The sequence below is a fragment of the Salmo salar genome, chromosome ssa23, assembly GCF_905237065.1.
Source record: "Salmo salar chromosome ssa23, Ssal_v3.1, whole genome shotgun sequence".
In the NCBI taxonomy this organism is placed as follows: domain Eukaryota; kingdom Metazoa; phylum Chordata; class Actinopteri; order Salmoniformes; family Salmonidae; genus Salmo; species Salmo salar.
The window spans coordinates 1,610,959-1,633,258 of NC_059464.1; the positions used below are offsets into that span (position 1 = coordinate 1,610,959).

The 22,300-nt window shown below is 42.5% G+C and overlaps 1 protein-coding gene across 10 annotated transcripts in view; it reads right to left on the reverse strand.

Annotated features, from left to right (window-relative positions):
* Positions 1 to 16,700, reverse strand: part of LOC106583929 (C-Jun-amino-terminal kinase-interacting protein 3) — a 76,926-nt gene extending 60,226 nt beyond the window's left edge. For 5 of the 10 annotated variants that reach the window (XM_014168614.2, XM_014168613.2, XM_014168607.2 and 2 more), the window contains exon 1: positions 15,659 to 16,698. In XM_014168614.2, coding sequence (XP_014024089.2) covers positions 15,659 to 15,958 — 300 coding nt within the window. In that variant the 5' untranslated portion in view covers positions 15,959 to 16,698. Of the gene's footprint in view, positions 1 to 15,658 lie in introns of all 10 variants that reach the window. The other 5 variants (XM_014168611.2, XM_014168606.2, XM_014168608.2 and 2 more) reach the window with 2 other exon arrangements.
* Between the last annotated feature and the right edge of the window lie 5,600 nt (positions 16,701 to 22,300).

Sequence of the window (22,300 nt, forward strand, 5' to 3'; positions counted from 1 at the left end):
CCCTCCCCAGGACACTGCTTGCCCCTGTGCCCTCCTCCTCCCCAGCAACCCAGCCAGCTCCCAGAAGCATCCACAGTAGGGGGTGGTCTGGTGAGCAGATAGCCTAGCGCTAGATGCACCCAAAACAATAACAGGCCCTCTTTTTAATCAAAGGAAATGAATTGAAACGCCACACAGTGGGATGTTGCATTTCTATTCTGATAGTACATACTGTGTTTCAATCAATAAATCAGATTGCATATTGCTCTTTCAAAACAACATTTGTCACAAAGTGCTTTATAGCATATAGGGATCAACATGTTGAGGTCTCAAACTATCAGGAATCAAACAATAATCATTAATGGTCCTTTGAACAAATGTATCTACATTTCAGCCTTATTGACTGTGGTTGTCAATTACACTCCTTCGTGGATACAATAGAGACTCAGGGAGGAATTATAGAACATGTTGTTGCATTTATTTTCCAGTGGGTCTATCTACATCCAAAATGGTACCCTATCCTCTATATAGTCCACTACCTTTCACTACCTATGGGCCCTGGTCAAAACTAGTGCACTATAAAGGGAATAAAAGCCTTGTATTCTGAGCCTTGACAATTACTCCCAAAGGAAGCACATGGCACAGGGAGGAGATTCCAGCCAGGGTGTGGGCTGTCTTCTCTCTGGACTTGGGAAGATGTTCCCTCTGTCTCTCTCTCCATCTCTGTCTCTCGTTCTTTCACTCTGTCTGCCTCTTTCTCTCTCACTGGGATGAGTTTCTCTCTCCCCCTCCCTTTGTATCTCTCTCGGTCTTGTTCTTTCATTCTTTGTCTACCTTTCTCTAACTCCCTCTGTGTTTCATACTTAGGCTGACTGGCTCTCATTCAGGCAAATGAGAAATAAGTGCACTCAGAATATCCGGAAGACCAAAGTTAGTTACTTTAAGGAGCAGTTCTCTCTCTGTGGGTCGAAACCCAAGAAATTCTGGAAAACAGTTAAAGACCTGGAGAATAAACCCTCCTCCTCCTCACAGCTGCCCATGTCCCTTAAAGATGATGATGTGGTTGTTACTGACAAGAAGCACATGGCTGAGCTTTTAATCACAACTTCATTAAGTCAGGATTCCTATTTGACTCAGCCATGCCTCCTTGCCCGTCCAACATTTCCTCATCTCCCACCACTTCTAATGCGACTAGCCAGAATGCTCCTCCCTCTTTTTTCCCCTGCCCCGCTACAAAGTTTCTCCCTGCAGGCGGTCAGAGTCCGAGGTGCTAAAGGAGCTCCTTAAACTTGACCCCCAAAAACCATCTGGGTCAGATGGTTTAGACCCTTTCTTCTTTAAGGTTGCTGCCCTTATAATCGCCAAGCCTATCTGACCTTTTTAACCTGTCTCTCCTCTCTGGGGAGGTTCCCACTGCTTGAAAGGCAGCCACGGTTCGTCCTTTATTTAAAGGGGGAGATCAAGCTGATCCTAACTGTGATAGGCCTATTTCTATTTGTCATGTTTATCAAAAGTATTGGAAAAACTTGTCAACAATCAATTGACTGGCTTTCTTGATGTCTATAGTATTCACTCAGGTATACAAACTGGTTTCCACTCAGGTTATGGATGTGTCACTGCAACCTTAAAGGTCCTCAATGATGTCACCATTGCCCTTGATTCTAAGCAATGTTGTGCTGCTATTTTAATTGACTTGGCCAAAGCTTTTGATACCGTAGACCATTCCATTCTTGTGGGCTGGCTAAGGAGTATTGGTGTCTCTGAGGGGTCTTTGGCCTGGTTTGATAACAACCTCTCTCAAAGAGTGTAGTGTATAAAGTCAGAACAGCTGCTGTCTCAGCCATTGCCTGTCACCAAGGGTGTATCCCAAGGCTCGATCCTACGCTCTTCTCAATTTACATCAACAACATAGCTCAGGCAGAAGGAAGCTCTCTCATCCATGTATATGCAGATGATACAATCCTATACTCAGCTGGCCCCTCCCTGGATTTTGTGTTAAACGCTCTAAAACAAAGCTGCCTTAGTGTCCAACAAGTTTCTCTGCCCTTAACCTTGTTCTGAACACCTCCAAAACAAAGATCATGTGGTTTGGTAAGAAGACTTCCCCACTCCCCACAGGTGTGACTATTACCTCTGAGGGTTTAGAGCTTGAGGTATTTAACCTCATGCAAGTACTTGGGAGAGTAGCTAGACGGTACACTGTCCTTCTCTCACATATCAAAGCTGCATGCTAAAGTTACATCTAGACTTGGTTTACTCTATCCCAATCACTCCTCTTTCACCCCAGCTGCCAAACTAACCCTGATTCAGATGACCATCCTACCCATGCTAGATTACGGAGACATAATTTATAGATCGGCAGGTAAGGGTGCTCTCGAGCGGCTAGATGTTCTTTACCATTCGGCCATCAGATTTGCCAATACTCCTTATAGGACACATCACTGCACTCAATACGCTTTTGTGAACTGGTCATCTCTGTATACCTGTCGCAAGACCCACTGTTTGATGCTTATTTATAAAACCCTTAGGCCTCACTCCCCCCTACCTGAGATATCTACTACAGCCCTCATCCTCCACATAGATCACCCGTTCTGCCAGTCACATTCTGTTAAAGGTCCCCAAAGCACACACATCCCTGGGTCGCTCACCTTTTCAGTTCACTTCAGCTAACAACTGGAACGAGCTGCAACAAACACTCAAACTGGACTGTTTTATCTCCATCTCTTCATTCAAAGACTCAATCATGGACACTTTTACTGACAGTTGTGGCTGCTTTGCATGATGCATTGTTGTCTCTACCTTTTTGCCCTTTGTGCTGTTGTCTGTGTAATGTCCGAATAATGTTCGTACCCTGTTTTGTGCTGCTACCATTTTGTGCTGCTGCCATGTTGTCATGTTGCTACCATGCTGTGTTAGCATGGCAGCAACACGACATGTTGTCATCTTAGGTCTCTCTTTATGTAGTGTTGTCTCTCTTGTCGTGACGTGTGTTTTGTCCTATATTTGTATTTCATTTACTTGTATTTTTAATCCCAGCCCCCGTCCCTGCAGGAGGCCTTTAGGTAGGCCGTCATTGTAAATAAGAATTTGTCATTAACTGACTTGTCTAGTTAAATAAAGGTTAAATAAATAAAATAAATTCTCCTCTATATCCCTGTTTTATGGCGTGTATTCCTGCTCATATTCCACCTGTCTCTCTTTTCCTCTGTATCGCTCTCTCTCCATTCCCTCTCGCTCTATCCTTTCTAAACTCTCTCTCATCCCCTCTCTCTCTAACCCTCTCTCATCCTCTCTCCCTCCCTCTCCCCTCCTCTGTATTACCCCCTCTCTCTTTCTGTCATAAGTACAAAATCAGGTTACAGCGCCAGCCTCCCTCGGTGTACAATTGATTTCCCATAATGCACCCTGCCCCATCCCCCCACAACTGTCTCAGGCAGTGCCTTAAACCAATCCCTGGGTCGCATCTAAAACATTTATGTTTGAAATAGCATCTGTGCACTCGTATGTTCGCTGCTGCATTCAAAGTTCGAAACCACCACAGCAAATATAGTGCATTATGGTCTCATTGAAAATGGACCTCTGTTGTAAGGGTTATAACTGTGACACCAACTCTTACCTTTATAACATTGTGCAGGTAATGTAATGTGATAATTACTGTTACTTTAATGTATAGTACACTATTCTGCAGTTCATCATGAAGTCTAATTCATATAATACAGTTATAAAACAGTACCTGAGATACTCCAAAGGACTTTCACTATATCTTTACAGGTTGTCATTATCATTATTTATGTTTGTTGGAGCAAGCACTATTTCATCCAAATACTTATCACATTTTCAGACCAGCACACTTACTAATGTAATGAATACGATAGGAGACTGGTTTCAAGCGCAGGGCCTAGCAGGTGTTTATTTGTGAAGGACCACAGGAGGAGGCAGGTAGCTGGGTCCAGGGGCAGGCAGAAGGTCATACACAGGGGTCCAAAAAGGCAACAGTACAGGCAGAGAGAAGGCTAATGACATAGTCCAGGAGATCAGGCAAGAGGTTGATGACAGGAAATTCGATAGGCAAAAGTACAGGCAGGGAATAGGCAAAAAGGTGTCGTTAGTCCTCCTACGGTACACAGGAGGACTTATACGGGGAAAAACAGAGCGCCGAATAGAAGTGTATCAAAACAAACAATACCTCACAATGATGGGGTGCCAAGAACTGAACTAAATAGTGTGTGTAAATGACATACAGGTGTGTGAACAGGTGATCAGAATTCAGTTTATTGGGATCTGGAGAGTGATCTGTGTTTGAAAGTGTGAGCTAGAAAGTGGGCTGGAAAGTGAGCTGCGTTCAGGGGATCTTCGTGTTTGAGAGAGTGAGTTGGAAGCTGACGTTACAACTAATTCTTGCACATGCTATTTTTGTCTCACTTGCTTCAAAAAGCATATAAACATATCCTCTTTACACTTTCATGATAATCTATTTAAAATGTATGCATTTAATCATGTTCTCTTCCCTCAAATGTAGCAAACAATGAGACAGAGAAAACCATTGTGTCCCAAATGGCACCATATTCCCTATATTGTAGTGCACTAGGCCAGGAATAGGGTGCTATTTGGGACGCAGTCAATGTGACATGGTATATAACTGTACACACACACACACACACACACACACACACACACACACACACACACACACGTGACTAAGCATCATGTGGCATTGGACCTTTATTTTGGGTAAAACCCTGCACAGCTGTCTGCTTATACTATACTAGAATATGTCTAGGATAACGCTAGCAACGGTCATTAACCTGTTAGGGCTAGGGGGCAGTATTTACACGGCCGGATAAAAAACGTACCAGATTTAATCTGGTTATTACTACTGCCCAGAAACTAGAATATGCATATAATTATTGGCTTTGGATAGAAAACACCCTAACGTTTCTAAAACTGTTTGAATGGTGTCTGTGAGTATAACAGAACTCATATGGCAGGCAAAAATCTGAGAAGATTCTGTACAGGAAGTGCCCTCTCTGACCATTCCTTGAGCTTCTTGACTCTTTTTATTGAAAACTGAGGATCTTTGCTGTAACGTGACACTTCCTACGGCTCCCATAGGCTCTCAGAACCCGGGAAAAAGCTGAATGATGTCGAGGCAGCCCCTGGCTGAAAAACATTAGCGTGTTTGGATAGTGGTCGGTCAGAGTACTATGAGACTGAGGCGCGTGCACGAGGAGATCCCATGTTTTTATTTTCTCTCTTTGTACTAAAAGACAGATTCCCGGTCGGATAATATTATCGCTTTTTTACGAGAAAAATGGCATAAAAATCGATTTTAAACAGCGGTTGACATGCTTCGAAGTACGGTAATGGAATATTTAGAATTTTTTTGTCACGAAACGCGTCGTGCGCGTCACCCTTCTTTACACTTCGGATAGTGTCTTGAACGCACGAACAAAACAGAGGATATTTGAACATAACTATGGATTATTTTGAACCAAACCAACATTTGTTATTGAAGTAGAAGTCCTGGGAGTGCATTCTGACGAAGAACAGCAAAGGTAATAACATTTTTCTTATAGTAAATCTGACTTTGGTGAGGGCTAAACTTGGTGGGTGTCTAAATAGCTAGCCCTGTGATGCCGGGCTATCTACTTAGAATATTGCAAAATGTGCTTTCACCGAAAAGCTATTTTAAAATCGGACATAGCGAGTGCATAGAGGAGTTCTGTATCTATAATTCTTAAAATAATTGTTATGTTTTTTGTGAACGTTTATCGTGAGTAATTTAGTAAATTCACCTGAAGTTTGCGGGGGGTATGCTAGTTCTGAACATCACATGCTAATGTAAAAAGCTGGTTTTTGATATAAATATTAACTTGATTGAACAAAACATGCATGTATTGTATAACATAATGTCCTAAGATTGTCATCTGATGAAGATCAAAGGTTAGTGCTGCATTTAGCTGTGGTTTGGGTTTATGTGACATTATATGCTAGCTTGAAAAATGGGTGTCTGATTATTTCTGGCTGGGTACTCTGCTGACATAATCTAATGTTTTGCTTTCGTTGTAAAGCCTTTTTGAAATCGGACAGTGTGGTTAGATTAACGAGAGTCTTGTCTTTAAAATGGTGTAAAATAGTCATATGTTTGAGAAATTGAAGTAATAGCATTTCTAAGGTATTTGAATAACGCGTCACAGGATTCCACTGGCTGTTACGTAGGTGGGACGAAATCGTCCCACTGGCCCTAGAGAAGTTAAAATTGTTAAAAGGTTTTAAAAACAATTCTAATAAATTCAAACAGTTGGACAATGGATGAAGACACCCCAAACGTTTTGAATTTATAGCACATAAAACATTTTACTGGAATGGAAACATAATGGAGTTCAGGGATTTTGGTGGGAATTGAGATATTCAATTTATTGTCAAATGTCACTTTGTTTCTTAGAATCCACTCATATATAAATGTTCTAATGGTATCAGATATTTATTGTATTTTGTGTTAAAATAAAGAAAATGTGCCTCATTTCCATAAATTTCCATACAGTGCCTTTGGAAAGTATTCAGAGCCCTTGACTTTTTCCACATTGTTACGTAACAGCCTTATTCTAAACTGTAAAACAAAATCCTCAGCAATCTAGACTCAATACTGCATAATGACAAATCGTAAATAGGTTTTTATAAATGTTTGCAAATGTATTAAATATAAAAAACAGAAATACCTTATTTACATAAGTATTCAGACCTTTTGCTATGAGACTCGAAATTGAGATCATGTGCATCCTGTTTCCATTGATAATCCTTGAGATGTTTCTACAATTTGATTGGAGAACCCGATGGTCACTGACAGAGCTCCAGAGTTCCTCTGTGGAGATGGGAGAACCTTCCAGAAGGACAACCATCTCTGCAGCACTCCACCAATCAGGCCTTTATGGTAGAATGACCAGACATAAGCCACTCATCAGTAAAAGGCACATAACAGCCCGTTTGGAGTTTGTCAAAAGGCACCTAAAGACTCTCAGACCACGAGAAACAAGATTCTCTGGTTTGATGAAGCCAAGATTGAACTCTTTGTCCAGAATACCAAGCGTCACATCTGGAGGAAACCAGGCACCGCTCATCACCTGGCCAATACCATCCCTATGGTGAGGCATGGTGGTGGCAGCATCATGCTGTGGGGAGGTTTTTCAGGGACTGGGAGACTAGTCAGGATCGAGGCAAAGATGAACGGAGAAAAGTACAGAGAGATCTTGATGAAAACCTGCTCCAGAGCGCTCAAGACTTCAGACTGGGGCGAAGGTTCACCTTCCAACAGGACAATGACCTTAAGCAAGATGTCGCTGATAGAGATGGCAGCTTCGCTTCTAGTCCTTAGGAAACTGTGCAGTATTTTTTTTTTTTATGTATTATTTCTTACATTGTTACCCATAAAACCTTAAGTGTTATTACATACAACCGGGAAGAACTATTGGATATCAGAGAGACGTCAACTTACCAGCACTACGACCAGGAATACGACATTCCCAAAGCAGATCCTTTGTCTGCACCTCCCAGGGTGTTTGAATTGATTCCAGAGGCTGACCCAAAACGACGACGCCGGAGGAGAGGGTGCCAAAGCGGTCTTCTAGTGAGTCTTCGGATGCGTGCACACCACCCACCGCTTCCGAGTATATTACTCGCTAATGTCCAGTCCCTAGTAAACAAAGTCAACAAAGTCAGAGCAATAGTTGCTTTCCAAAGAGATATCCGGGATTGTAACGTTCTCTGTTTCACAGAAACATGGCTAGCTGGGGATATGCTGTCGGAGTCCATACAGCCAACGAGATTTTCAGTGCATCACGCCGACAGGAATAAACCTCTCTCCGCTAAGAAGAAGCGCGGGGGTACGTTTCATAATTAACGACTCGTGGTGTAATTGTAACAATATACAGGAACTCAAGTCCCTTTGTTCACCTGACCTAGAATACCTCACAATCAAATGCCAACCGTATTATCTCCCAAGAGAACTCCCCTCGGTTATCGTCACAGCCGTGTATATCCCCCCGCAAGTGGATACCAAGACGGCAATCAAGGAACTTCACTGGACTATATGCAAACTGGAAACCATTTATCCTGAGGCTGCATTTATTGTAGATGGGGATTTTAACAAAGCTAATTTGAGAACAAAGCTACCTAAATTCTATCAGCATATCAATTGCTGTACACGAGTGAGTAACACGCTCGACCATTGCTACTCTAACTTCCGCGATGTATACAAGGCCCTCCCCTGCCCTCTTTTTGGCAAATCTGACCATGACTCCATCTTGTTGCTGGCCTCCTATAGGCAGAAACTAAAACAGGAAGCGCACGTGCTTAGGTCTATCCAACGCTGGTCTGACCAATCTGATTCCACGCTTCAAGATTGTTTCGATCACGTGGACTGGGATATGTTCTGGGTAGCCTCAGATAATAACATTAACCTATATGCTGACTCAGTGAGCGAGTTTATAAGGAAGTGTATATTAAATATTGTACCCACTGTGACTAGTAAAACCTTCCCTAACCAGAAAATGTGGATTGATGGCAGCATTCGCGCAAAACTGAAAGCACGTACCAACGCATTTAATCATGGCAAGGCGACTGGAAATATGTCTGAATACAAACAGTGTAGTTATTCCCTCCGTAAGGCAATCAAACAAGCAAAGTGTCAGTATAGAGACAAAGTGGAGTCGCAATTTAACGACTCAAACAGACGTATGTGGCAGGGTCTACAGACAAACACGGATTACAAAAAGAAAACCAGTCCCGTTGTGGACATCGATATCTTGCTTGCAGACAAATTAAACAACTTCTTTGGGCTACCAAAGACTGTGGGCTCTCCTTCTCCGTGGCCGACGTGAATAAAACATTTAAACGTGTTAACCCTCGCAAGGCTGCCGGCCCAGACGGCATCCCTAGCCGCATCCTCAGAGCATGCGCAGACCAGCTGGCTGGTGGGTTTACGGACATATTCAATCAATCCCTATCCCAGTCTGCTGTCCCCACATGCTTCAAGATGGCCACCATTGTTCCTGTTCCCAAGAAAGCTAAGGTAACTGAAATAAAGGACTATCACTTCTGTCATCATGAAGTGCTTTGAGAGACTAGTCAAGGATCATATCACCTCCACCCTACCTGTCACCCTTGTCCCACTTCAATTTGCTTACCGTCCTAATAGGTCCACAGACGATGCAATTGCCATCACACTGCCCTATCCCATCTGGACAAGAGGAATACCTATGTAAGAATGCTGTTCATTGACTACAGCTCAACATTCAACACCATAGTACCCTCCAAACTCATCATTAAGCTTGAGACCCTGGGTCTCGACCCTGCCCTGTGCAACTGGGTCCAGGACTTCCTGACGGGCCGCACCCAGGTGGTGAATGTAGGAAACAACATCTCCACTCCGCTGATCCTCAACACTGGGGCCCCACAAGGGTATGTACTCAAGCCCCCTCCTGTACTCCTTGTTCACCCACAACTGCGTGGACATGCACGCTTCCAACCCAATCATCAATTTGCAGACGACACAAGTGGTAGGCTTGATTACCAACAACGACGAGACAGCCTATTGGGAGGAGGTGAGGGCCCTCGGCGTGTAGTATCAGCAAAACAAACTATTGTGGACTTTAGGAAACAGCAACGGGACAGCAGTGGAGAAGGTGGAAAGTTTTAAGTTCCTCGGTGTACATATCACTGACAAACTGAAATGGTTCACGCACACAGACAGTGTGGTGAAGAAGGCGCAACAACGCCTCTTTAACCTCAGGAGGCTGAAAAAATGTGGCTTGTCACCGAAAACCCTCAGTAACTTTTACAGGTGCACAATTGAGAGCATCCTGTCGGGCTGTATCACCACCTGGTACATCAACTGCACCACCCACAACCGCAAGGCTCTCCAGAGGGTGTGCGGTCTGCACAACGCATCACAGGGCGCAAACTACCTGCCCTCCAGGACACCTACAACACCCGATGTCACAGGATGGCAAAAAATATCATCAAGGACAATAACCACCCGAGCCACTGCCTGTTCACCCCGCTTCCATCCAGAAGGCGAGTACAGGTGCATCAAAGCTGGGACAGAGAGATAGAAGCTGTTTTCAATCTTAAGGCCGTCCTATTGTTAAACGGCTACCAATAGCACAGAGAGGCGGCTGCCTACCTACAGACTTGATATCATTGGCCACTTTAATAAATGGAACACTAGTCACTTTAATAATGCCACTTTAAGAATGTTTACATATCTCGCATTACTCATCTCATATGTATATAATGTATACTGTATCCTTCACTATCTATTCTTTACTATATATTGCATCTTAGCCGCTCTGTCACTGCTCATCCATATATTTCATACTTATATATTCTTATCACACTCCTTTACTAAATTGTGTGTATTAGGTTTTGTTATGGAATTGTTAGATATTACCTGTTAGATACTGCTGCACTGTCGGATCTAGAAGCATAAGCATTGCGCTACACTTGCAATAACATCTGCTATGTGTATGTGACCAATAACATTTTCTTTGATATTTGATTTGAGCATACAGCCAAGACAATGCAGGAGCGGCTTCAGGACAAGTCTCTGAATGTCCTGGAGTGGCCCAGCCAGAGCCCGGACTTGAACCCGAACGAGCATCTCTGGAGAGACCTGAAAATAGCTGTGCAGCAATGCTCCCCATCCTACCTGACAGAACTTGAGAGGATCGGCAGAGAAGAATGGGAGAAACTCCCCAAATACAGATGTGCCAAGCTTGTAGCGTTATACCCAATAAGACTCTAGGCTGTAATCGCTATCAAAGGTGTTTCAACAAAGTGCTGAGTAAACGGTCTGAATACTTAAGTAAATGTGATTTCAGTTTTTTATTTATAAAGAATTTGAAAAGTGTCTAAAAACCTGTTTTTTCCTTTGTCATTATGGGCTATTGTGTGTAGATTGATGAGGGGGGGGGGAAACAATTGAATCAATTTTAGAATAAGGCTGTAACCTAACAAAATGTGGAAAAAGTCAAGGGGTCTGAATACTTCCCGAAGGCACTGTATATGAATACATATACAGGTGAAAAGGGCTGGAACCACCAAAACCTTGCTCTATCTAGGCCTACCTGCATTCACCTGCGCTGTTTAGACTGACTAATTCATTTCTGTTGTTGTCACATTCTGTTGCATAATTCAACAAGTGTGTTAATAGCAGAATACCCTTAGATATAAATCAACATGCTTGGCTCTAGATTACACCCATCTATAAATACATATACATTGTTTGCGAGATCAGACATAATATCACTACATTTCCGCGGTTGTAACATTTACGGGGAAAAACGACAGGCAGGAGTAGGAGAGTCGCAGGAGTAATATGAAAGCAATCAACCCAGCAAGATTTAAGTGACAAGTGGATTTTGCATCCCTCAAACACAGGAAATAGATGGCTGAAAAAGACAGATCCTCAGGTGAGCGGGTCATGCGTGTTGCTAATAACAAATAACACTCGTAGTAACACTGTCACATGCATTATAACAGATGTCGTAAGAAGTCATTACAGCTGAAATCTGTTTATGACAACTGACAGGGCACTGCCATGACACCAAGTATAATGCATGTGTCGTAACTGTGTGAAGGTAGTTGTGATTAACAAGCATGACAGCTGATGACAATGTCATCTTTTAGATTTCAGCACAATTGGTAACTGCTATCTGGTACCAAATAGTGCCTAGTGGTCCTTGTTTTAGTGAATCTCATTGAAACATAGTAGCCTAATTCATCGGTTATTATAGTGTCATTACAATTTTATACATTTCTCTGTAAATACTAACTGAACCTGGGAATGTATGTGCTGTAAAGGAAAATGAGCACGGTTTATGCTAGTGTCTATAGGCTAGTGACAGTAAAGCTAGGATGGAGAATGTCAAAGCTATCTAGGGGTGCTTGTTTAAACGAACCCCATAGAAACAAACTACCATCTTAATTAAAAGGACATTCGTGGATTATTAGTGTAATTAGGTATCCCATTTACTGTAATTAGGCCTCCCAATTTACTATGTAACTTTTCAGTAAATACCTGGGAATTACCGAGAACAGGTTTCAGGTGGTGTCTATAGAGAGAAAATAAAGCTAACATGGAGAAGTTCTATCCTTTGGAAAAGATTGCAGAGTCATAGTGAACTGAATGCTGAAGCTACATGGGAAAGCAGCATGCCACTGCAGGTCTAAGCCAACTGACACCACAGTAGGATGCTTTCTGCTTTCGCTTGTTTTTAGATGGTATCAGCTTCTAGCTGGCAAAGGATTCCAGACGGTTGGTTTTTGATGCTGCTGCTGGGTTCCTCAGCTTCTCTGTTTCTATAACTACTGATGGGAGGAGGAGGAGAGGAGGAGTAGAAGAGCAACAAAGGCAGTCGAGGACAGTAGCCATCCCGGTTTTTAGTCTTTGTCGAAGGCCGCTTATTATTAAAAGGCACAAGATACAGTCGCCATTCACTACTCAGAGGATGGACACCCCTCTAAACAATTTAATTTCCCCAGGAATCAAATGAAATAAAATACAAATTGTCACATGGCCCGAATACAACGGGATTAGCCCTTACAGTGAAATACTTACTTACAAGCCAACAATGCAGTTAAGAATATATTTACTGAATAAAACTAAATAAAAAAAGAATAACACAATAAAATAAAGATAACAAGGCAATAAAAAGGGGGAAGCAGTAACGAGTCAATGTGCGGGGGTACAGGTTAGTCAAGGTAATTTGTACATGTGCAGTTGAAGTCGGAAGTTTACATACACCTTAGCCAAATACATTTAAACTCCGTTTTTCACAATTCCTGACATTTAATCCAAGTAAAAAAATCCCTGTCTTAGGCCAGTTAGGATCACCACTTTATTTTAAGAATGTGAAATGTCAGAATAATAGTAGAGAATGATTTATTTCAGATTTTATTTCTTTCATCACATTCCCAGTGGGTCAGAAATTTACATGCACTCAATTAGTATTTGGTAGCATTGCCTTTAAATGGTTTAACTTGGGTCAAACGTTTTGGGTAGCCTTCCACAAGCTTCCCACAATAACTTGGGTGAATTTTGGCCCATTCCTCCTGACAGAGCTGGTGTAACTGAGTCAGGTTTGTAGGCCTCCTTGCTCGCACATGCTTTTTCAGTTCTGCCCACAAATGTTCTATAGGGTTGAGGTTAGAGCTTTGTGATGGCCATTCCAATACCTTGACTTTGTTGTCCTTAAGCCATTTTGCCACAACTTTGGAAGTATGCTTGGGGTCATTGTCCATTTGGAAGACCCATTTATTACCAAGCTTTAACTTCCTGACTGATGTCTTGAGATGTTGCTTCAATATATCCACATACTTATCTTCCACATGATGCCATCTATTTTGTGAAGTGCACCAGTCCATCCTGCAGCAAAGCACCCCCACAACATGATGCTGGCACCCCCGTGCTTAACGGTTGGGATGGTGTTCTTCGGCTTGCAAGCCTCCCCCTTTTTCCTCCAAACATAAGGATGGTCATTATTACCAAACAGTTCTACTTTTGTTTCATCAAACCAGAGGACATTTCTCCAAAAAGTGCGATCTTTGTCACCATGTGCAGTTGCAAACCGTAGTCTGGCTTTTTTATGGCGGTTTTGGAGCAGTGGCTTCTTCCTTGCTGAGCGGCCTTTCAGGTTATGTCGATATAGGACTCGTTTTACTGTGGATATAGATACCCTTTGTACCCGTTTCCTCCAGCATCTTCACAAGGTCCTTTGCTGTTGTTCTGGGATTGATTTGCACTTTTCGCACCAAAGTACGTTCATCTCCAGGAGACAGAACGCGTCTCCTTCCTGAGTGGTACGACGGCTGCGGGGTCCCATGGTGTTTATACTTGTGTACTATTGTTTGTACAGATGAACGTTGTACCTTCAGGCGTTTTTGTACCTTCAGGAAATTGCTTCCAAGGATGAACCAGACTTGTGGAGGTCTACAATTGTTGTTCTGAGGTCTTGGCTGATATCTTTTGATTTTCCCATGATGTCAAGCAAAGAGGCACTGATTTTGAAGGTAGGCCTTGAAATACATCCACAGGTACACCTCCAATTGACTCAAATGATATCAATTAGCCTATAAGAAGCTTCTAAAGCCGTGACATCATTTTCTGGAATTTTCCAAGCTGTTTAAAGGCACAGTCAACGAAGTGCATGTAAACCTTCTGTCCCACTGGAATTGTGATACAGTGAATTATAAGTGAAATAATCTGTCTGTAAATAATTGTTGGAAAAATGACTTGTGTCATGCACAAAGTAGATGTCCTAACCGACTTCCCAAAACTATAGTTTGTTAACAAGACAACTTGTAATTGTGAAAAGGCTGGTTTCATTGTAGGCATATTTTTGTCCGTAAAAGTCTGTCAAAAACAATTATTGTATTGAATAAAATGTAATGAAATACAGTACATTCACATCAGAATCTCAACTTTGGCAGAATCCTTCTGCAAACACACAAGCACACTGAACAGATCACCAACCTGGCCCAGGCACAATCCAGTCAGGCACAATCCAGTCAGGCACTAGGCTATACGCAAGCCCCTATCCTCATTGAACCACCACTGATGATGCTACATAGATAGGCCTTTCCACTGTCTCTGATCTGCTGTGTTGATATGGATGATCCATTAGGCCAGATATGAGTACTCACTGCATGCAATCGAAGGTGACATAGACTGACCAGGTGAATACAGGTGAAAGCTATAATCCCTAACTGATGTTACTTGTTAAATCCACTTCGATCACTATAGATGAAGGGGAGGAGACAGGTTAAATCAGGATGTTTTCGCCTTAAGACAATTGAGACATCAAAGCCCTTCTTACATCAGCTGATATCTCAAAGTGCTGTACAGAAACCCAGCCTAAAACCCCAAACAGCAAGCTATGCAGGTGTAGAAGCATGGATTGTGTGGACATGGATTGTGTATGTGTATATGTGCCATTCAGAGCATGGGCAAGACAAAATACTTAAGTTCCTTTGAACGGTGTATGGTAGTAGGTGCCAGGCACACCGGTTTTTGTCATGGACTGCAATTCTGCTGGGTTTTTCACACTCAACAGTTTCCCGTGTGTATCAAGAATGGTCCACCACCCAAAGGACATCCAGTCAACTTGACACAACTGTGGAAAGCATTTAGAGTCAACATGGGCCAGCATCCCTGTGGAACGTTTCCGACACCTCGTAGAGTCGAAGCCCTGACAAATTGAGGCTGTTCTGAGGGTAAAAGGGGAGGGGGGCTGCGCAACTCAATATTAGGAAGGTGTTCCTGATGTTTGGTATACTCAGTGTATATTACATTAGGCCCTATTAGCTCTGGTCAAAAGTAGTGTACTATATAGGGTATAGGGTGCCATTTGAGACGTATCCCTTGTTATATAGGCCTGTTCAATTAGGCCTAAAAATAAATGGCCTACAGAAGGAATGTGAAAGGGATGTGGGTATAGCTTATAAATGGTTAGTTTTGGGGTTTATTTTTTGTAAAATTGGCATAGTGGCAATGAAAACTGAACTGCTATTGAAGGTGAATGTATGCGCTGTGATTATTAGTAATTGATATGGCTAGTGATAAAGACACTGGTCGAGTATTTATAACCAAAAACAGCCATGGATGGAGTAAATGCACCCTCACCTCCTCTGCCTGCTTGCGCAGCGCCTTCTCACGCTCGTACTGGGTGATAAGCTGCTCGTTGTCCTCCTTCAGCAGCTCGAGCTCCACCTCGTGCTCCTGGTTCTCCGTTAAAACCGAATCCAGATTCTCCAGAACGTTCACCACCAGCGGCATGAGCTCCTTGACCACTTCCTCGTCGTAGCTGCTGATGAGGCGCTCAAACTCCCGGTAGATGCTGTTGGCCAGGCCCGACACCCGCTCCGACATAACGGACACGGAGCCATAGTCGTCCTGATAGACAACCTCATCAATTTCCATCATCTTGGCAAAATGAGGTCTGGGTCCGATACCAGATGTGGGATGATGTTGCTTAGATAGGCCTATAGTTATAAAACACGCTTACCATGACGAAAGAGAAAATACTAATCATTGAAATTATAATCCGTTCGGATTAATCATCAATAAAACATCTCCTGTGTCATTCCATATCCCGAACGATTTCAAATATTGTTATCATTTGGGTGGTATCCATGTTTGTCAGTTAGTTTTTCTAACCTTGAACAACTAAATTATATTGACACATTTTAATTCACCCAAAAAATATTTAGGCTATTTACAGGGAGTTAGACACCGCCCTCCTCGAGCCGACAACCACTGCTGCACCGCAGCCTCGAGGACGGAACGACGCACCCAACTACAGCCTTCCTCGCGACAGCAACATCCAATTCCGGTAGAAGTCTGTTCCGTCCTTACCTACCAGTGTATCGGCCGTAGTTGAATACATAACGATTAAGAAATATGTCCTCAACAATACACCTGCCGCTCAGCAGCCGGAGCCATGGACCCCAGCCATTACTGGGAGGATTCGAAATCGGTAAAAATAAAGTGGATAACTGCGTTCCCTTTTGCCGCCAACACCCAAGCCTCCCCTTAAATCATATTTCATCAGTTTTTTGCTACGGTTGTTGTTCTCGGCTCTGGACGATGCTGTTCGGTGTCGGTGGCGCTGTCTGCTCTGGACTAGTATTCTGACAGCAGCACAAACGATGACGTCACTTTCGTATGGTAACGTTAGGACCTTCTAAATAAAAGCCCGCATTTCAAAACATTTCAATGTGGATAACTCATTCAAATGATATTCAATTTTAATCAATGGACACTTGTATTGTGCCAACAAGAAAATGCTAAAAGTATTTATAAAAACAAAAAATATGGTAAAAACATACACATTTTGACCAAAAATGAAAAAATATGTTGATAAAACGTATCGGTGCTCATAGGCCATTGCCATAAACATAACACAACAAGTTGGAAATCGCAAATTCAACAATGAGTGGTTTGTAAGAAACAGTGTCTAACTACAAGCATTGCAAAGCAATCACTAGCCTGCTATTCAGTGGATTGGCTGTGTGGTCCAAAATCTGGATTTAAGGGGCTATTTTCCAAGTTTAAAAGGATAAACATTCAACATTGACCATGGTGTCAATCCAGCATGACTTCTGCAGCGCTCAAAACAACTGGAATCTCAGAACTGGGAAATCTGATTTCAGTGAGTTCAAGCAAACTGGGAACTCTGACTGAAAAAAAATACGTTTTGAACTGCCATCCAACTCGGAATTGCAAGTCGTGAACTCTGGCCTCTTTCTAGAGCTCCAACCTGAAGATCACTGACGTAAATAATGTTTCAACCTTGTTCCCAGTTGTCTTGAAAGCACCATAAATCCAGAGAATGCCAGATTTATTTATTTAACTAGGCAAATCAGTTAAGAACAAATGATTATTTACAATGACGGCCTACACCGGCTAATCCCTAACCCGGACGACGCTGGGCCAATTGTGCGCCGGCCTATGGGACTCCCAATCACAGCTGGTTGCGATACAGCCTGGAATTGAAACGGGGTCTGTAGTGACGCCTCTAGCACTGAGATGCAGTGCCATAGACCGCTGCGCCACTCGGGAGAGGCATGATGACCACTTTGATGACAACATTTGCCCATGAAGGAAAGCCACTCCACCTTCCTGTTCAAGTGAGCACAGCACCACAAGGTGAGTCCAAAAATGGCTTGTATGCTGCTGCATAAAATATGTAACATGCCAGGGAGATATGTATACTATGGCTAAGAAAGTAATACTATACAGTGAGGGAAAAAAGTATTTGATCCCCTGCTGATTTTGTACGTTTGCCCACTGAAAAATAAATGATCAGTCTATAATTTTAATGGTAGGTTTATTTTAACAGTGAGAGACAGAATAACAAACAAAAAAATCCAGAAAAACACATGTCAAAAATGTTATACATTTATTTGCATTTTAATGAGGGAAATAATAAATCAGCAGGGGATGAAATACTTTTCCCCCTCACTGTATGTTGTGTAAGCTAAGTAAGCTGTTAGTAGCACATGTGGCTCACCCTAATAACTTGGTCCTGTTTCCCCTCCTAATTTCGCCTACTGTTCTGACTTGGTGGTGCACATGTAGCCTATAGCCTGTTTCAGAGAAATGTAATCATTGAATAGTGTCTGCTTATATTCCCCCTTTATTTATCCCACGGTTCTGACTTGGTGTACAGGAAGAATACTGTAAGAACTGCCAATTTTATGAATTCTGTCGCTGTACATTTCAAAAGTGCTGAACAAATAGTTATATTGACCATGTCTGTCCTAGCTCGCTCATTAATGTCTTCATTAAAATTACTGATTGCCTCTTATCCACTCGTCATCCCCTTATGCAATAGTTTGTACATCTCAATTGTCAGCAGAAACCACATCTGTTTAAGCAAGTCAGCCATATCAGCTATGGTTTTTTTAAAGGCAGTAAATGAGGCTGAATTAACTGTTTTGCTGCCAGACAAGGCTTCGCTGATAGCCAGGTGTAGCAGTGGTAAGGTGGTGAGACTGCTGATGGGACTCTGGTGTTGGGACAGCTTTATGTAGGCCCTAACAGTGTGTGGGCACCGTTTGTCACCGTTATAGTGTAATTCATGTATTGTTTAGTGTTGTGTTGTGGGTTTGCTGGCATGCATCTAAAACATAGTTTATTTTTTTCCCCCACCAAGATTTACATGTTAAAATCGCCACTGTTCTATTGGTACATTTTTAAGTTAGGACAGGCGGGAGGCGGGGGCGGTCCAGTACAGTAGGTGGTGTCAATGCTCAATAACGTTGGATGCCAGCTAACGATAAACCACACAGAAGAAGGGCTGGGGGTGACATCGGTAGCAAGCTAGCCATACACCGGTAGACAGTGTCCTTAGCCCCCACCTGTTGGACACTGTTTTACCGCAGTTCTGTTAACGACGAAGGACTCTGTGTGCTAGCTTAGCCAGCTAGTCCTAAGGAGGACTCCGGTACACAGCTGACGGGAGCGACAAAATGTGTTCGAACTGGCACAGCTGTTCTAGCGGGAGGTGGGGACAACCGGTAGACAGTGTCCTTCGCCCACGCCTTACACAGCAGGTGGGAGGCGGGGGGACACTGTGTGCTAAGTAGCTAACTAGCAATCTAGCACACAGCATCGCAGCCTCTGCCTGCTGGGCTAGTGGGTGGCGGGGGTGACCGGTCCTTCGCCCGCCGCCTGTCGGGCACTGTTTTCCCACAGTTTTGCTAACGACGGGGTGAGGGCAGGTGTTCGGCAGGCAGGAGCGAAGGACACTGTCTGCTGGTGTCGCTCCCGCTAGCCAACAAGGAGGTCCAGGGGTTGGAACCACTGAACCGAAACCAGAAAATGACATTTTTCAAGAAACATAAGTGGAACCTGGAACAAAAGTGATCAATACTGTTCTGGAATAGAACCATTATTTTAATAACTTTATTTTACACTCCAGACATTTTTTTTCTCTAGACCCACAAAAAAACTAAACAAAGCGCCTATGCAAAGCTCTCACTCTTTCACTCAGAAACGTATCTGCCTGTAAGCTGAAAGCATAGGCTACTATACTGATATTTGAAGTGTGAGAAGATATACAGTTGAAGTCAGAAGTTTACATACACCTTAGCCAAATACATTTAAACTCCATTTTTCACAATTCCTGACATTTAATCCTAGTAAAAATTCCCTTTCTTAGGTCAGTTAGGATCACCACTTTATTTTAAGAATGTGAAATGTCAGAATAATAGTAGAGAGTGATTTATTTCATCACATTCCCAGTGGGTCAGAAGTTTACATACACTCAATTTGTATTTGGTAGCATTGCCTTTAAATGGTTTAACTTGGGTCAAACGTTTTGGGTAACCTTCCACAAGCTTCCCACAATAAGTTGGGTGAATTTTGGCCCATTCCTCCTGACAGAGCTGATGTAACTGAGTCAGGTTTGTACTCCTCCTTGCTCGCACATGCTGTTTCAGTTCTGCCCACAAATGTTCTATAGGATTGAGGTCAGGGCTTTGTGATGGCCACTCCAATACCTTGATTTTGTTGTCCTTAAGCCATTTTACCACAACTTTGGAAGTATGCTTGGGGTCGTTGTCTATTTGGAAGACCCATTTGCGACCAAGCTTTAACTTCCTGACTGATGTCTTGAGATGTTGCTTCAATATATCCACATAATTTCCCTTCCTCACGAAGCCATCTATTTTGTGAAGTGCACCAGCCCTTCCCGCAACAAATCACCCCCACAACATGATGCTGCCACCCCCGTGCTTCACGGTTGGGATGGTGTTCTTTGGCTTGCAAGCCTCCCCCTTTTTCCTTCAAACATAACGATGGACATTATGGCCAAACAGTTCTATATTTGTTTCATCAGACCAGAGGACATTTCTCCAAAAATTATGATCTTTGTCCCCATGTGCAGTTGCAAACCGTAGTCTGGCTTTTTTATGGCGGTTTTGGAGCAGTGGCTTCTTCCATGCTAAGCGGCCTTTCAGGTTGTGTCGATATAGGACTCATTTTTACTGTGGATATAGATACTTTTATACCTGTTTCCTCCAGCATCTTCACAAGGTCCTTTGCTGTTGTTCTGGGATTGATTTGCACTTTTCGCAACCAAAGTACGTTCATCTCCAGGAGACAGAACATGTCTCTTTCCTGAGCGGTATAACGGCTGCGTGGTCCCATGGTGTTAATACTTGCGTACTATTGTTTGTACAGATGAACGTGGTACCTTCAGGCATTTGGAAATTGCTCCCAAGGATGAACCAGACTTGTGGTCTACAATTGTTTTTCTGAGGTCTTGGCAGATTTCTTTTGATTTTCCCATGATGTCAAGCAAAGAGGCACTGAGTTTGAAGGTAGGCCTTGAAATACATCCACATGTACACCTCCAATTGACTCAAATTATGTCAATTAGCCAATCAGAAGCTTCTAAAGCCATGACATTTTCTGGAATTTTTTAAAGGCACAGTCAACGAAGTGCATGTAAACTGCTGACCCACTGGAATTGTGATACAGTGAATTATAAGTGAAATAATCTGTCTGTAAACAATTGTTGGAAAAATGACTTGTGTCATGCACAAAGTAGATGTCCTAACCGACTTGCCAAAACTATAGTTTGTTAACAAGAAATTTGTGGAGTGGTTGAAAAACAAGTTTTAATGACTCCAACCTAAGTGTATGTAAACTTCTGACTTCAACTGTATAGCGAGATTTTTTTATTAGCTAGAGAATGGATTAACTTTTTCAATAATAGTTAAGGCCTAGTTATCACGTTTCACATTGGATTTATTAACTACAAAGGTAAGGCATATTTTTAATTCTGGTGCCGCTCTGCACACACAAGCTTGTTAGGTAGCTCAAAGTTCCTTCATAGAACCAATCCTCCTAGGTATAATTCTGTGGACCTAATTCAGATAATGCATGTCATAACAAGATCAGTAGCTCTTCAAGCCTGCTCTTCAACTCGCACTAGCTCTCTCGCCACCCGTAAAATGTTGTGCCATAGGCTACACTTGTCTGTCCATCATGCGTTTAAAGAACTAGCTTACCTGCCTTTCCAAATCATGTCCAATCAACTTAATTTACCACAGATGTACTCCAATCAAATTGTAGAACCATCAAGGATGATCAATGGAAACGGAATGCACCGGAGCTCAATTTCGAGTTTCATAGCAAAGGGTATAAAAAAATATACAACACTGATTGGCTCAAATGCATTAAGGAAAGAAATTCCACAAATGTACTTTTAACAAGGCACTGTTAATTGAAATGCATTCCAGGTGACTACCTCATGAAGCTGATTGAGATAATGCAAAACTGTCATGAAGGGTGGCTACTTTGAAGAATGTAAAATATAAAATACTTTTTTGATTACTACATGATTCCATGTGTGTTATTTCATCGTTTTTGTGTCTTCACCATTATTCTACAATGTAGTTTATTTTTACTATTAAGAAAAACCCTTGAATGAGTAGGTGTGTCCAAACTTTTGACTGGTACTGTAAGTATTCACACCGATGAGTCAATACATGTTAGAAGCACCTTTGGCAGCGATTACAGCCGTGGGTCTTTCTGGGTAAGTCTCTAAGAGCTCTGCACACCTGGATTATACAATATTTACACATTATTATTTGTTAAATTCTTCAAGCTCTGTCAAGGTGGTTGTTGATCATGATAGACATTTTCAAGGCTTGCCATAGATTTTCAATCCCATTTAGGCCACTCACAAGCATTCAATGTCGTCCTGGTAAGCAACTCCACTGTATATTTGGCCTTGTGCTATAGGTTATAAAA